The 17,500-nt window shown below is 56.1% G+C and overlaps 1 protein-coding gene across 1 annotated transcript in view; it reads left to right on the top strand.

Annotated features, from left to right (window-relative positions):
- The window catches only part of shrb (charged multivesicular body protein shrub), a gene marked incomplete in the record, with an annotated part of 44,406 nt that overhangs the window by 10,565 nt on the left and 16,341 nt on the right, over positions 1-17,500 (top strand). The window contains 1 exon segment of the mRNA XM_037238987.1: positions 8,217-8,340. Within this exon segment, the coding sequence (XP_037094882.1) occupies positions 8,217-8,340 (124 nt within the window).

A 17,500-nucleotide genomic window follows, 5' to 3' on the forward strand; every position in this document is an offset into this window, starting at 1 on the left:
CTCTCTCTCTCCTCTCTCCTCTCTCTCTCTCTCTCTCTCTCTCTCTCTCTCTCTCTCTCTCTCTCTCTCTCCTCTCTCTCTCTCTCTCTCTCTCTCTCTCTCTCTCTCTCTCTCTCGTCGGAGAACTTGGAAAGTGCACCATTAAGATAGTCGCGATGCGTCATCCGATCGGCCATGTTTTATGCGGTCTGGTTTCGACCATGTCATTGGTTTGCTGTGGCTCCAGTCGTCTGATGCCGGAGCCGACATTCCGGGAATTGGACGGGAAATCCATACCGGCGACCTTCCCAGGGCGCACACCCGGCCTGCATGTGTATGGTGACGATAGGTGCCAGTGTCCCGCGCCCGCTGCCCCGACCCTCCTCAGCCATGCGGTGGGTCCTACGGCCCACTGGCGCAACACGCACTTCGGCATTGAGCGGGTGTCCAGTCGGTATAATGCACGATGTCCCGTCTAGGTCACGTAAAGCGTTGAAGCGGGATGCGTGAACGGTGGTCGATGCTCCTTGCACGACCCTTACGCACCCGTGAACTTGGTGGCTTGAGCGCCGTGTGGTTTAGCGTGGGTAGAACCACAGCCCGGGCGTTAGATGCGCCGGCGCAGATGCGCTGCGGCCGTGGCGCGTGTGACCGTCGGCTGGGCTTTGCCGGGCCTTCTCGGTACAATGTAGTCCGAAGATTGGCGCGTGTGACCGTCGGCTGGGCTTTGCCGGGCCTTCTCGGTACAATGTAGTCCGAACAGTGGCGCGTGTGACCGTCGGCTGGGCTTTGCCGGGCCTTCTCGGTACAATGTAGTCCGAACAGTGGCGCGTGTGACCGTCGGCTGGGCTTTGCCGGGCCTTCTCGGTACAATGTAGTCCGAAGATTGGCGCGTGTGACCGTCGGCTGGGCTTTGCCGGGCCTCCTCGGTACAGTGTAGTCCGAACAGTGGCGCGTGTGACCGTGGGCTGGGCTTTGCCGGGCCTTCTCGGTACAATGTAGTCCGAACAGTGGCGCGTGTGACCGTCGGCTGGGCTTTGCCGGGCCTTCTCGGTACAATGTAGTCCGAACAGTGGCGCGTGTGACCGTGGGCTGGGCTTTGCCGGGCCTTCTCGGTACAATGTAGTCCGAACAGTGGCGCGTGTGACCGTCGGCTGGGCTTTGCCGGGCCTTCTCGGTACAATGTAGTCCGAAGATTGGCGCGTGTGACCGTCGGCTGGGCTTTGCCGGGCCTTCTCGGTACAATGTAGTCCGAAGATTGGCGCGTGTGACCGTCGGCTGGGCTTTGCCGGGCCTTCTCGGTACAATGTAGTCCGAACAGTGGCGCGTGTGACCGTGGGCTGGGCTTTGCCGGGCCTTCTCGGTACAATGTAGTCCGAACAGTGGCGCGTGTGACCGTCGGCTGGGCTTTGCCGGGCCTTCTCGGTACAATGTAGTCCGAAGATTGGCGCGTGTGACCGTCGGCTGGGCTTTGCCGGGCCTTCTCGGTACAATGTAGTCCGAAGATTGGCGCGTGTGACCGTCGGCTGGGCTTTGCCGGGCCTTCTCGGTACAATGTAGTCCGAACAGTGGCGCGTGTGACCGTGGGCTGGGCTTTGCCGGGCCTTCTCGGTACAATGTAGTCCGAAGATTGGCGCGTGTGACCGTCGGCTGGGCTTTGCCGGGCCTTCTCGGTACAATGTAGTCCGAACAGTGGCGCGTGTGACCGTGGGCTGGGCTTTGCCGGGCCTCCTCGGTACAATGTAGTCCGAACAGTGGCGCGTGTGACCGTGGGCTGGGCTTTGCCGGGCCTTCTCGGTACAATGTAGTCCGAACAGTGGCGCGTGTGACCGTCGGCTGGGCTTTGCCGGGCCTTCTCGGTACAATGTAGTCCGAACAGTGGCGCGTGTGACCGTCGGCTGGGCTTTGCCGGGCCTTCTCGGTACAATGCAGTCCGAAAATTGGCGCGTGGCCTCTGCAGCCAGCCGTATGCTAAAAGGGCACTTGCCTGAGGGAGCAAGTCCGCAGATGTTCACTAACTGGAAAGTGATGCGCACTGATAATGGTGGCTGCAGAATCTGGGCGGGGATAATCTCCCAGCCGCGACGTCGCCCGCCGACATTCGCCAGCTGCGACTGCGCACACATCGCGACGGCGACTACACCTCCGCGGGAGCGTAAGGCGGCGCGCGCGGCTAGCCTGAGTAATCACGCCCCGAAGCCGCGCCGTCGGCTCGGCCGGGGGGCGCGGATGAAGTGGTGAAGCCGGCCGCGGCCGGCTCCGACAGGGCTCCGACGAAGTCCCGCACGGACCGCACGTCCGTCACCTAGCGGCGAGCGACAAAAACACCGGCTGTGCTGGGCGGGACTGGGACTGGGCGCGCTGCAGTTGCGTCTCACCGGGTTGGATTGTGTCCCACTTAGTCGCCGGACAGGGTGGATATGGACGCAATTCGTTCTAGAACACTGCTTTCACTGGTTTTACTTACTTTGCAGATTCGTTCTTTTTACTGCTTTTGGTGGTTCAGTACCCATGGGGTCGTTCCATTGCAGTGGAGGTGAGGCATAGCGCGTTCTTTTGAACAATGCGAATGCGCGCACGCTATTCTCCTAACGAAGATACAGCACAATAAATAGGTCACTCCGAGTTTATCTAAGTGGCTCGAAGACACGACATGAGGACTTGGGTTGTGTGCCGACTGTCCCACGTCAAGGCGTCTGGGGTGTTCCTGAATCCAGTCCTGGGCTGCGATGTCTGGCCCATGCCGAGGCCTCCGGGACACGCCGGGCTCGAGCTCCTGCGGTCGCGGTGTCTGGCTCCGTTTTACCTGAACCGCCCGGTGCTGGTGTACCGGCGGCTCAAACCGGGCATCGTGGAAGCGTGGTCACGTCCTTCCTGTGAACGTTTATTTTGAGCAAACTTAAGCCCGAGCAGATGCACAGTGGCTGGTAATGGGCTTTGCAAGCAACCGTGACACGCAATTAGTGCCACACTGCAGTGGTACCAGTTCGTCGAACGGCACCTGCAAGTAATGTGCGGGAGTCGCAGTGCGGAGCGCTGAGCCGACCTTGGGCGCGTACGGCCAAGGGATGTTGGAGGAGAGATTGGGCTGGTGGATAACCTGGAGAACATTAGACGGGTGTTGGGTGCGTACGGTTAAGGAACACTAGAGCAGAGACTGGGACGGTTGGTGACCTGGAGATTATTAGACGGGTGTTGGGTGCGTACGGTTAAGGAATATTGGGAGAGATTGGGATGGTGGGTGACCTGGAAAACACTGGAGGATGTTGGGTGTGATCTCGCTACAGCAGATCCGGCTTTCCATTGTCCGTGCTCACTTGTGCCCTATAGCAGCGTGAAAAATTGTCTAGTTGGGTGCATGGGAAGCCATTAATAATTCATGCCATATCAGACGTCTATCTACTCCTCCGTCCGGCCTGCACCACGACTCTTGTTGCTGCTTATGTGTTGCTTATCTGCTTATGCTGCTTATCTGCTGCTTATGTGTTGCCCTTCAACCCCAAACCCTCCCATCCTGACTCGCTCGCCTGATTTGCTTTGCCCGAGGCGCGCAGATGCTGGGCTGACCGCCATCCAGCTCGCTTCTGATTGGTCTATCGTGGACGAGGGAGGAGCAACAGCCAATGGACCCCAAGACGCGTGTATAATAACACGAACAAAATATTGCTCTCCTTGACACTCACGTGGCTGAACTTTGCCACTCTACCCCGAGGTTAGGTGTGCCGCGCGATTGTCATCCACTTGCAAGTTCATCGTCGAAGCTGGTGCTGGTCGGTCATCCCGCAGTAAGCGTGTTCGACGGTACAATTTAGATAGATCGTCTTCACGCCGCGTATGGCGCGGGACCGGTTCATTACAGCTGGCCATGTGTGGCGGGACGATGTGGCGGCTCAGGCTGGGGTCAGTCTTTGGTGGCCGCGCCGGTTCATTCCTGTGACGACCCGGCAGCCTGTGGGCGGGCCCGGGCGCGCGGCCGGTCGTCCCTCCGGTCCCTGCGGCCGCCGCCGGTCAGGAGTACACCGGCGCTGGCTAGGGGGAGTATACCGACGCCGATCATGGGGAGTACACCGGCGATGGTCGCCCTGCGGCCGCTCGGTTTGATCGGATTGCATCAAATTTAATTGAATTGAACAGGGATGTATCGGATCGAATAGAATTGAAAAGACATGTGTCGGATCTGCAGAAACATCACAGAAACATCGCCGCGCCGGCGGTCGTCGACGGCCAATGTTTGCTGGTCGGGTGTCACAAATATAGCGGTTTCGTGGAGCTCAAAGGCTGCTGGAATCCGGGATCATCCGGCGAGCCGACGGATCGAACTCCAGGATTCATGCTTGGAGTCGGGAGGAAGCGCGGTGGATCGCTGGCTGCTGTGCAACCAGTGAGAAGCCTCGACAAGCGCAGAACGAACGAGGCGCCGACATATCTGAGAGTTGTGTGTTGCTATCATGAAGATCGCGCCAAAAAATATGACAATGGAATCAGGGTTTGGAGAAGCCGTTACCAGTGCGTTTGATCAGTGTCCTGGAAAGTCAGCGATTGGTTTGGTCGCCAGGTGAGATCCGCTGGCGAAGCTTTGGCGCGCTAGATCGCAGATAACGTCGCTTGAGCGCCAGCTGACGATTGGGCTGGTCGGGCTTGTCAGCTCTAATCGAACAGAGCGATGCATTTGAGATGACACAGCTCTGGCAATTTTGACCACTTTTGAATTTAATGTTGTCCAAGGCATTTAACACAATCATGCATATCTTTTTGGATGGATATTAGTGACAATGAACGGGACAATGCCTGCGCAACTGTCACGGACTGCGTAATTGTCACGGACTGCGTAATTGTCACGGACTGCGTCATTGTCACGGACTGCGTCATTGTCACGGACTGCGTAATTGTCACGGACTGCGTAATTGTCACGGACTGCGTCATTGTCACGGACTGCGTCATTGTCACGGACTGCGTAATTGTCACAGACTGCGCAATTGTCACGGACTGCGTAATTGTCACGGACTGCGTCATTGTCACGGACTGCGTAATTGTCACGGCCCTCACGTTCTCGACCCGATGTTGATCCCCACCTCGACATCAGTCCTGAAAAACGCTCCTAAAGGGGCGGATCCATGGTGAGCACACTTATGTGTGCTGGTTTGAATACATCAACTCACTCTGTTGCTGGTACGGTGGTTGTCGCTGTCTGCTGCGTTCGTACCGGTTTCATGCCGCTACATCGCCTGCTACCGACATCTGGGCCTGTGTGTCCCCCTGGGGGAGGGCTGTCTGGGCCACTGACCCGTATCCTTTACCTGTTATCGATTTGGAAGCGTTACGTTGTCATGCTAATCGAATACGGTGGGTGCAAAGCCGTGGTTATCTTGCAGTGGTGCAGGAAAAGGCCACCTGATCAACCATCTTGCGTATATGTGTGGGAATTCATTCAACAAAACGTTTGAAAAGTTGTTGCTCCTGCGGCGCAAAAGCTGCATAAAGCAATAATTAGTTGCTGCAAGGATATTAAGTTAGTTACAGAAAACATAACTGCTAGTTTGTGCTGCCCATGATTGCTTTTATTCCATTCACGCAAGGCTGATTCGTAATCACTGCCCACTCACGCTACATTCCGGTCGCTCTCGCGTAAAGAGTGTCATGATTTATGCTCGGGGTCATCGTTAATCCTATATGCGCGAGGCCTGTCATCGCAGTATTTGGTCAGCTGTTGCGTTGTACATCGCATTAGTGTTTGAACAAATTTGGGCAATGTTTATTCCGGATAAATCTGATGAACAAAACTCCCCTGGGTCAGCTCATCTTTAGTAAACAGAATCGTCTGCGAGTCAGGAACGGCAGAGTTGAAAGCCAGCAGAAACCGTGCATCCGTGCAACGACGCTTAAAAGAAAGAGACGCCACCTGATGTATGGAACGAAGACTGGGATTTTAGTGCGAGTATAGCAATGCAGTATGTATCACGCACGTCCTTGTAGTGACGTGGTATGTTTCTAGCCCGATTGGTACCGTTGTCGCTTTGTTGTGCTTATGCGCGCGGATATGAACTTACCTGGGACGGCACGAGTGTCACCACTAATTTCGATCCCCATCCTACGCAAATACCGGCGTTTGCAACGTTATACAGATGATCCGCTACTTAACCCAACCCCAAGTGGAATGCACCGAAGTATCCAGCCAGTCCCGCTTCCCACGCCCTCCCACGTGTGACGTTCAGCGGGCTTTAAACTGTGCATTCGGTACCAACGCGAGGATCACGTACAAACGCCAGCGTAGGTGTCAAACTAGGATATAATGATACCAGGATAGAATAGGCGTGGTGTGGGTGTAATGAAATGGATTCCAGAAGACTGAGGGCATCTGTCGCACTGGCTCTCGCACCAGGTACCGCTATCTCCCAATAGTGGATGTAAATTTCTGACAATGAAAAGCACAATCTTCATCAAGGTTATATGTGCTGGTTCGACCGTCGTCCGGGAAGAGTCGCTGTGTCGACTTGTCAGTGAGCAGGTGTCACCTTCTCAGGAAATCAGCAAACTCAGCTGATGTCGATCAAAATGTGGTGTGATTTGCATTGCAAGTGTTGCTCTTGTTTTGGTCAAATGCACGCCGGCAGACAGGTTTGTCGCTCGTGCTCGTCGTTCCTTCCAAGCATTTGCTCTCTTGGTTAGATGCCAAGCCGGTGGCGGTGGGCGCATGGACGATGCATCGATGCTATGGTTGTTCTGTTGTCTACACATTGCGTGCTATCCAGCTGTGATCGTCATCGCAGGAAACGCTCCCGCGTTCCGTTTGCAAATGAAGCTCGGGACCTTGTTTGGAAAGTGGTTACCCTCTTCCCTCCGCCTCCCACGCGACTGCTGGCCGGAGAACTTATTACTCTATTATGCTGCCGGGTAACGCAGAGGTTACGCCGCCGACCAGTGACGTGCGTCCGTCGGTCATAGTTACAAAGAACTGTGCAAATGTGGGTGGCAGACGGATGCAACGACGCCTACTGTAGAGTGCTGTGCCAGGGGCTGGCTGGGTCAGTAGATCAGCATGTGTCGGACCAGCGTTCATGCCGTGGCTCCGGCGGTCTCCTGCTGGCTGCTGTGCTGGTGGCGTCTGCTGACAGCCGGTGGTTGAAGAGGGGCAGTATGCTGTGAATGATGAGGAAATCCCGCCGTCATCTTGGACTCCTGCGAATGGGCCGGGTGTGGAGAAGCTTCCCAGAGTAATAACGTGAGACGAAACATTGCATATGTGGTAAGCCCACACGTCGTGTGCGCGACAGACAGGAGAGCCAGCTCTGTTCTCAGAGTAAATTTATCTATTTTTCACGAAGGAATGGCAGGCTGACTCATGAAAGAAAGCTGTCGGTATCGCTTGGAGCCTAGGCTAATTTGACAGTGACACGTGTGCTCAATGCTTTTGGACTGCATTTCATGTTTCCTATGGTGTGCACTGGTAGCTCAGATTTCCTGCGGAAGCGGCCAAGTCAGCTCATTGAAGCTCACAATGCCATTTAGGTGGAATTCAGTTCGTTATATTTTACTGAGTTTATTCAACATAAGTTAGTTGGTTACGTATTTAATGTTCAAAGTTATCCCATTCATGCCATCTTATTTTTATGGTATTTATTTGTATCTAGCAGAGTGGCCATGTAAAAGCCAATTATTCACTTCCTGTAAAGTGGCGGGGAAACTGAAATGGGTGCAGTGGTTCAATTTATGACCTGGGATGGCTGCGCTGGGACCATCGCTGAATGGGCCCACCGACGCTCGTGCCACTGTTTCAATTGATACATGTGCTTGAATCTGTGTCTTTCAAGATTTATGTGGGACGTGCTTTTCATGTCATGCGCGTGCGTTGTTTTCGCTAAGGAAGGCGCCTCTTTAGGTGCGACGTAGCGCTGCACTGTGTATGGTGGTGACGATTGGGCCACGATTGCGGGTCCAATCCTCGACGCTGTCTGTGTCTGTCCCTGACTCGCATTCCTGACGTCATGTGTTTGTTACGTCACATGCCACTTACGTCACTTGTCCCTTTCTGTCATCTGCCCCTGACGTTACGTGGCGCTGATGTGGCTTGCGCCTGCCCCAGACGCTGGCTCTGGGTTGTCGCCTCGTGCTCCCGCGCCACCCGTCGCTGCTCCCGAACGGCGCCAGTGTTGGCCCCATCGGTCGCTGCTGCCCTCCGTTGCTGCCGTCACTGTCCCTGGCACCGCATGTCTCTGATCCTGAATCCACTCGCAACACAGGACGAGCTGGAACGTGAACTGGAGGAGCTGGAGCAGGAGGAGCTGGACAAGGAGCTGCTGGACCTGGGCCCGACCGCCGCGGAGCTGCCCGCAGTGCCGTCGGCCGAGCCCGCCCAACCGGCGCGTGAGTGTCGCTCCGCCACCCGCGCCGACATGTCGGCGCCAGCAACGCCTCTCCCGGCCAGGTGCCGGTGTTGGCATTGTCGGCCCCAGCGCGGGGCGCGGCGACTCGCCGCAGCCCCAGAGACTGCTCGCCTACGCCCCGGGGACGGCTCGCCCCGGGGATTGCTCGTCGCAGTCCCGGGGATTGCTCGCCGCAGTCCCGAGGATTGCTCGCCGCAGTCCCGGGGATTGCTCGCCGCAGTCCCGGGGATTGCTCGCCGCAGTCCTGGGGATTGCTCGCCGCAGTCCCGGGGACGGCTCGCCTCCGCCCCGGGAACGGCTCGCCGCAGTCCCGGGGACTGCTCGCCGCAGTCCCGGGGACGGCCCGCCGCAGTCCCGGGGATTGCTCGCCGCAGTCCCGGGGACGGCTCATCGCAGCCCCGGGGACGGCTCGATGCAGTCCCGGGGACGGCTCGCCGCAGTCCCGGGGACGGCCCGCCGCAGCCACAGGGACGGCTCGGCCAGGGGAGCCGTGCTGGGTGGGGCGCCGTGGCGCGACGCGCTGCCGACAGCCGCGGCGGGGCGCAGCGCGGGCCACCCGGCTGGGCTGGGCCGCCGCCGGCCCCGGCCGCCGTTGGCTCCGGACCGATCGATGGCGCTGCTGCGCTCAAGACGCACCTGTACACACGGCCGTCGGCGACCGCTGCGCTTGCTGCCGGCCAGCTAGCTGCTCGGCTCCGGCTGCAGCTGCGGCTGCTGCGGCCGGGCTGGTGCCGTTTCCCGTGTTAATGTGGTCTGGCCGAGTGGGCCGGTGGTACGGCTCGGTGAAGCTGTTGAGCCCGGGAATTACGTTCAGCAAAAAGCTTTAATTGCCGGTCTCAGAAAAAGGGTCAAGGGATTAAAGGGAGGGATCCATTACCGCGTATGTCAGTCCTACCTGTAATGAAGGTGCGGCACCACGTCGCAGTTTCTGGACAAGCGTGCCTCTTACTTCCATCACTTAGGAGAAGCGTGTATGTTAAATTTCACTTCGTTCTAATGGCGATCCTCTCGGCTGCTGCGTTTGGCAAGAATTAAGGGGATGCTCCACCTTTGCAAGGGATTTTGAACTGAAATAGACACGTTGAAGATTATTCTGTGCATTTCACAGCCCTACCCTTCCTCGGATCCAAACCGTTCTAGTTTCTGAGCTACACGCCCGCGAAGAAGCGCAGACCATTTGGGGGAGACTTTTAAGGTTACCCAGGCGTCCGTGATGCCATATTATCGTCATTCAAATCCTGTCATTCCATCGACCATGCGGCGAGCAAGGTCAAGCAAAACAATGATCGAATCGTTGATGTCCGGCGTTTTTTTTAGCTTGATTTCCAGATATAGCGGCCGTCAATAACCTCTGAATCAATGTTATGGAGGGTACGATGAGTTACCAAACAACGACGCATTGAGGACTGTATTTACTAAACAGAAGAATTGGGTCATCTGGAGCAGCCTCTCCCACTTAAGAGTGTACCAATAGTCATAATTGAGCTTCTTCCTCCATATTTGATGCCTTCTTCAATATCTTCAAATGCGGAACATTCCTTTTAAGCGTACGTGTTGTTAAGAGCGGTATATGAACGTGCTCGATGTAATGGAGCATTAAAGAAAAATGGGTATACTGAGTGGGTCTTCCTCGTAAATAGACAGTGCATGATTCCGTCTGCTCCCAAAACGAGGTATGTAAAGACGGCGTTACTTCTTGGGCTTGTATTTGTGTCTCGACGTCGGCACCAGACGGTTGTGAAAATATTGGCATATCGGAAAAATTTCCACGGAAGAGCAACGAGGTCGGCACCAAACGCTTGTGAAGATATTGGCATGTCGGAAAAATTTCCGCGGAAAAGCAACTTGTCTTCCGCGCAAACGATGCTGCCTCCATGAGCTCATCCATACATGTGTGCACATTAACACACTCATCTGCAAACAAGCCTGACTCACGTTCTTTGCCAGTGCGATCAGTTTTGTGTTGTAGTGTAACATGAGTGAATGCATTCCCTCGACAAAACATTGAACCCCGCGCTGGAGAAAGCATGACTACACATGAGGTCCAAGTGTACGAGATGCTTTTTACGAGAGGGTGGCACTTATTTGCGGGCGGCACTTATTTGCTTATTGTGCCACGTTTATTTGGATCGGTTCCAAAGCTCTGAGGAGAGTGTTAAAACGTACTCGCAGCAGAAGAGGGACCAAATTGCGTCATTTACCCACTGATCATTGTTACGACTTAACGTCGACTTCATAGACCGAGCCGGCGTAACTAAAACATCCTGCACAAACATCCCCACCTCTGTGTCGAGCAGATCAGTCATCAAAAACGTGACGCGGTTCCACAACAATAACAGTCTGTAGCAGCATGGTATTTACCATGTATAAGGTCATGTTTGATATGACAGGCTTCGCTCTGAAGATCTCCAGAACCATACCACGTTCCCCAAAGGAGCATACACTTGTCAAAGGTCTTCCTAGAAATGAACATGCCTTTCTTGCTGTGCCTTTTTCTCTCTAGTTTGTGTCATGATCTTAATTGTCTCCGCTTCTCACGCGACACAGTGGCATGTGTCTATACACACACCCATATATATATATATATATATATATATATATATATATATATATATATATATATAAGCCGTGCGTATTTGCTGACCCTTGGACATTGTGTGGTAACCAGGTGGTAGCCAATTATGATTTACCTGATCCTCTTTCGCGGCACGGCGGTATTGCTGCTTAACCGTGTTACGCTACATGACTGGCGCTTCCCCAACAGGCGAAGTCGTTTAAATACGACGAATACACAACACACAGTAGTATGGATATAAGTAAAGCATGAGACACCTTTAAGCTAAGAGAATTTGTGGCAGAGTAAAAAAAAATCGTTGATCACTTGAACTCTAAAAATGTCAAAGCTGTTATGAATGGTATCGGCGCAAATGTTGCTGGTTATAACAGTGCTCCCAACGCTCGGCAGTCTGCAAAATAGACCGTTTCGTGCAGTCCGCACACAAGTGCGAGGTGCAGCGAGCAGAGCTCAGGCGCGGGTCGATCGAGGCGGTACAAGCAAGGGCAAACAGCTTAGCAAGTTTTGAGTCCAGTTTACCTTGGAAGATGTGTCTCAGGAAGAGTAAATCGTGCTGCACTCTTAGTGATGCTAGGGATGGGATTTAGAAATGGAGCAGAAGGCTGTCATAAGAGAAGCTGTTTGCCCGGAGAATGTGTGAGTAAGTAACCAAATAAGAAACTTATTCTGCACTCGATCGACCTGCTCTGAGTGGGGGTTGGCCGCCTCCGTCCAGACCGCGATACAGCATTCAAAAAGCGATCGCACGTTTGCAAAATACGCGGCCATCACTGTGCTTCGGATGACCTTGATCTGCTAGTACCGACTTGCTTCGGATGACCTTGATCTGCTAGTACCGACTTGCTTCGGATGACCTTGATCTGCTGGTACCGACTTGCTTCGGATGACCTTGATCTGCTAGTACCGACTTGCTTCGGATGACCTTGATCTGCTAGTACCGACTTGCTTCGGATGACCTTGATCTGCTAGTACCGACTTGGAAGGACCGGATAAGGAGACCAAGTGCTCGATTGCCCCCCACTGACTAGTCAGAGACATGTCAAGCGATGGTTAGTTTAAGTATTCAAATGAAAGGCTTCAGCGAACAAAATGTTCACAGTTTAGGCAGCCTCGGTACGAACCCGCGATCCCAGCTCTTCCATACAGCTGGCGCGCATTGCCTACCTTGCGATTTCCTTCGCAAATTCTGTCGGGGGGGGGGGGGGGGACGACGAAGCCAAGCAACGGCTGCCTGATTTCAATTAGCTGGATGGTCGCGGCCGGCCGGAGGTGGGAGTCACTCACTGACGACTGAGTTGGGACGCTGCCGGGCGCCTGGAATTGTGCTGTTATAATTCGAGACGAGCCCGCTTATTGCTGGAGTTTGACATGCATAGATTCGCGTACGCTGTGATATATGAAGTTTGACTGTGACGGGCCTGGGCATACGAGGGCGTCCAGGGCATACGAGGACGACTGGAATAGACCCCGTGACGTCGGATGGGGAGCGAGTCATGCCGACCGGTGCTCAACTGCGTACCGAGGGGGCACCAGTACCAGCGATGCTACCTGCTGATGGCGGTGGCATCAACCCCACAATGCCGGCCTGGGAGTGCAGCGGTGCTATGTTGGCGGCTTGTTTCATGTGGTCATGTGGTCATTATATATATATATATATATATATATATATATATATATATATATACATATATATACATACTCAAAAAGCGATCGCACGTTTGCAAAATACGCGGCCATCACTGTTGTCATGGTTGTCACATCACATGTCACATCACTGTTGTGTGTGTGAACAGACATCACATCACTGTTCGGATGATTTTGATCCGCTAGTACCGACTTGAAAGGGCCGAATAAGGAGACCAAGTGTTCGATTGCCCCCCACTGACTTGAAATATATATATATATATATATATATATATATATATATATATATGTATACACATATAGATAGATAGATAGATAGATAGATAGATAGATAGATAGATAGATAGATAGATAGATAGATAGATAGATAGATAGATAGATAGATGAGGTCGCCTTGGTGTGATGTCGCTTGAATGGTCCTGAACGCCAGTTATCTTGACATCAACTGTTTCCCGCTGTCGTTTAAACTAACGCTTGAAGTGGCGATTCATTTTTAGACCGGTTTATCCTGCAAGGCATCTTAAGCGGTTTCCTACGCCTCCGGTGTCGCGAGCAACAAATGCTGGAGCTGTAAGGTGCCGTAAAAAGTTGGCGGCAGCTTAGGAAATGAAAAACCCTCTGTTTAATTTGGAACATTAATCGATTTCAAACTTCAGTCAATCCATCCAGCGTTGCATGTTTTTGCGGTACTTCGTTATTAAGCTGAGGCGTGTTGACAGTTTTCGGCTGTCCACTTTATGGAAAACACCCAGAGCAAAGAGGGCGAAGTATCGTCCCGGAAGGTGGCGTTTGATGGTTGTGACGAGCTCCTGTAGGACGCTAGGACGGTTTCTTAGTGTTCCAGCCCTGCATTATGCCGCCCGTCCAACATACTCTACACTACGCGCTCGGCTTGGCCAAGCATCTGTCCCAGGGAAGACGTCCGCGGGTCTTTCAGAGCATCCGTGGCTCGCTTGTGGCGCTTTCCTCCCGGTCTTGAGTAGAAACGCGGCCTTCGCCTTCACGACTCGGTGGCGAGCCAACGACCTCGACTGGGCCGCGGCTGAGCCGAGAAGGCAATCATAGCCGCTGTCCACCCGCTCTATGTAAGCAAGACATGCCTTGAGCTCCTGGCACTTCGGCATTATGAGTTCTTATGCGGATAGTTACCGATCTGACTGGCCAAACGACGCAGTAAAACAAGCGTTGTTCATGTTGTCAACTCCGGCCTTTCAAGCCGCCTGTTTCATGACGTCGTTTAACCAGTACCTCCTGGTATCTTGTTGGCTAATAATAGTCAGAATAGAAACCCTATACTCAAAATGACCTAGGTCGCGAGGACTCAGTCGTGACTCGAGTGGCGCGGGGCCCCCGGACGTGTCTGGCAATGTTGATGTCCGACTGCCGGGCGCCTAAACACCAGCCGGCGGCAGAGGCGTGTCCGCACTATGTCTAGCGGACACCGACCGCAGTCCAAACAGCAAGCCATCCACCCGCCGCCCCCCCCCCCCCCCCCCCTCGCGGCAGGAAGTCGACTCGCCGCCGCCGTCGCCCGCCCAGCCGATTTGTCTTCAGTGCTGACGGTTAGCTGGAAAAGGCGGCGCCGGCGGCCGCTGGGCGGAGCGTCGGTCTGGTGTCCGGAGGTCCCCGTCGTAGTCAGCAGCGGCGCCTCTGTGTCCGGACCGGCGGCCCGCCTCCTGCCCCGCTCGGCCGGAGACGGCCCCGGCCGACGCCGAGCAGCCGTCACTGCTGCTGTCGCCAATCACAACAGCGGGCGACGACGCCCGGGCCGGCCTGGCTCGGCACCGCCGGCGTGGTCGCACACGCAGGTCGGGAGCGCACCCCCCCCCCCACTCCGCCTGCCCCCCGCTGGCCGTGCGGCGCCGACGCCGACCGCAGCCCTCCTCCAGTGACCTCAGGGCGCAGGCGGCGCCCGTCCCGCCGCTCGCCGCTGGCCCGTCGGGTCGGTCGCCTGGGAGCACACTGTCCGGTGATTGCCATGCTGGCCTGGTGACATGAAGACTGATCCATGGGGCCGGCCCCACGGCGGCTCCGTTCATTCGTCCTCGGGCCGGTCGCGCTGCGGCGGGGCGCCCGCCGTGCCCCGCTCGGCGGCCGCGGTCGCCGGGCATCGCGGCAAGCAGCTGTCAGACCGCCTCGGCTGCTGGCCGCGATACGGAGTCGACAGCAAAAAACGAGAGTTGTTTACCGCCAAAAAATGGGTGTGAAATTGGCAGGAGTGCAAGCATGTGTGGAGTTGGTCAACCAGCGAACGTCATGTCTCGCGTTCGTTTTCAGGTTCGCTTTGCCTCTGTGTTGTCGTCAGAGGGCGGTGGGTGATGACTTCTGGGCCGTTGCGCCCCCATCCCCTCTCCCTCCACCGGGCGGTGCCCGTCAGACGCCGAGCCAATTGATGCAGGGAGAAGTGGCCAGGAAAGGACCGGTCTGGCAGCGCCCACCCCACCCCACCCCGCCCCATCCTGGTCCAATTGGCAGTGGTCGGGCAGCGCGCGCACACATTGTCAACATCGGGATGGAGCGGAAGAGTTCCCAGACAAATCTGTGGCGTGGAACCGAATTCTTCTGGCTGAGCAGTATCTGGGCCCAGGAGTATGGAGCGTCCTGGACTGGAGGTGTGTTGCTGGTCCCTCAAAGTCTTATATATGGTTGGGCTATGGTATGACTGATCCCGCATAAGTTCTCACGTGCAGATGATAGATTTGCGGTCACCCTGTCAACGTGACCCGGTCTGTTGAGCCAAGAGGGTTGGAAAAGATGTGGAGGAAATCCGCAGGAACTCGTTGGAATTCGGGGTAGGAGTAGATAAGACATGCAGTGTCTCGCCTCTGAGGGAAAAGGTGCTAACTACGTGCGTATGTTCTTATACAATTGGACGACGTGGCCGGGATCACGCATGATTTGAAAATAAACAAACCTGTGCGAAACGATGTGGCGGGGACACGATTGGCAAGCGATTTTGTCGCGATTGCAAAGGTGCGCCGCACCGATTCTCCCGGCGATCGTTTCCCCGAAAGGGCCGCAGCGGGTCAGTTACGTATTCATACGTGGAGCTTAGAGAGCACGCTGCTTGACGAGACTCGACGGGACGAACATTGCCCAACATAAGTGGATGCCGTTCGAGGTGAACGTACTTCGTGATAGGTTCCAGGTAAAACCGTTAGCGATGAGCGTGCACGAAACAGGCGCGCGCCGGTCCACTGCGCTCCCGGAGCACAGTAAACCAGCGCCGTGGACCAGGCCCGGCGAGGCGCCACAGACCCGGAGATCTGTCTGGCGATTACCTCCAGCTAATCACGCACGCAGCGCACTGTTCTCGCCGTGCTCGGCGACGGGCGCCAGTGGCGTGAGGGCCTAGTCACTGACGCGGGCCGCAGTCCCGGCGGAGCAGACCACCGGTGTCGGTGGTCGATTTCTTTGCTGTGGTGCTTAACCCGATGTGGGCAGAAAGTTTGGACAGGAAAGCGTTCCAGTCCTGACAATCTCGAACAACTGAAACGTTGCCACGTATACTCTTCGTTTTAACGCGTCGGACAAGGACGTTGTCATAAAGGGATCAAAATAGCGGGCTCATCTCTCATGCGACCCGTGCTGAAGCCGTTTAGGAATTATTGCAACTTAAAGAGATAACTTTTGGCAACTAGAAAGACGCCATGTAATTGAAAACTGACTTTCTGTGGGCCCAATCTCTTTGAGTGTTGTAGTGCCCCTCCCCTCCCCCCTCCCCAGAGCCTGGTGGTCTGGATATGGCGAGTTGTGTAGGGTGCTGAGTCGAATGGGAAAGCCGACTCGCTCTTTCTTGGAGAACGGTGGCTATTTACGACGTGGCGTGGATTTATTGTGGACACCCTCGTTAAATCCGGAAAGCGCACACCCTCGTGGTATGTAGGTTTTTACGCGGTCCGGTCAAGTGCGCTGAAAATTTTTGGTACCTCCTGATTGTTAATGCCCGTTAAATGTTGCCGGTATGGCGACTGTGTTCTGAGCTAGACCATTCACCCCACAAGACAAATGCCTGACGTGGCTGTGCTGACCCGGGCCATTCCTCAAGTTCGTCGAGTCAAGGTCGTGACAATGCCGCGGTCGCTGGGGCTCGCCAAGTCGGCGCGCTGTCAGCCCCGTGTCTGGCTGGCGGCCCCTTCAGACCGGACCGGGTGGCGCGGCGCGACGCTTGCGTGCCGCGCCGCGCCGCGCCGCGAGCCCTGTCACTACTGAGAGCGTGGCGCGCCCGCCGGCGCTGGGAACGGGCTGGCGTGGGCGGCCGGTGTCGCACTTCCGCCGCCACTGTTGCCGCCAGCGATCAACATTGGGCGGCGGCGGCGCGGGCCCGATCTACCGGCCCTGTCGCCCCCCCCCCCCCTCTCCCGACCCTCAGAGCGAACTGCGCATCGACGGAGCCGGGCCGGGCGCGCGCGGACGTCCGCGGCACCGGCACCTCACCTCCGCGTGTCGGACGCTGTGTCATGCAGTGAGGCGGACTCCGGCCTGGAGATGGTGCGCTCGGCTCGGATCGGTCCGCAGAGGCCAGCGGGCGGCCCGGCCCCGTCCGCAGTAGGCGAGCGAGCGGCCCGGCCCCGTCCGCAGTAGCCCGGCCCCGTCCGCAGTAGGCGAGCGGGCGGCCCGGCCCCGTCCGCAGTAGGCCAGCGGGCGGCCCGGCCCCGTCCGCAGTAGGCGAGCGGGCGGCCCGGCCCCGTCCGCAGTAGGCGAGCGGGCGGCCCGGCCCCGTCCTCAGTAGGCGAGCGAGCGGCCCGGCCCCGTCCGCAGTAGGCGAGCGAGCGGCCCGGCCCCGTCCGCAGTAGGCCGGACCTCAGGCGCCCTTGTCGGCAGCTGGTGCCGCCGACGCAGCCAACTAAGGGCTGTCAGCGACTGACTGCTGTGGTGGCAAGGCTACGTGATTATGCAGCAGCTTCTGTTACTAGTCGAG

Source organism: Pollicipes pollicipes, unplaced genomic scaffold (genome assembly GCF_011947565.3).
Source record: "Pollicipes pollicipes isolate AB1234 unplaced genomic scaffold, Ppol_2.1 Scaffold_3087;HRSCAF=3621_pilon_pilon_pilon, whole genome shotgun sequence".
Lineage (NCBI taxonomy): Eukaryota > Metazoa > Arthropoda > Thecostraca > Pollicipedomorpha > Pollicipedidae > Pollicipes > Pollicipes pollicipes.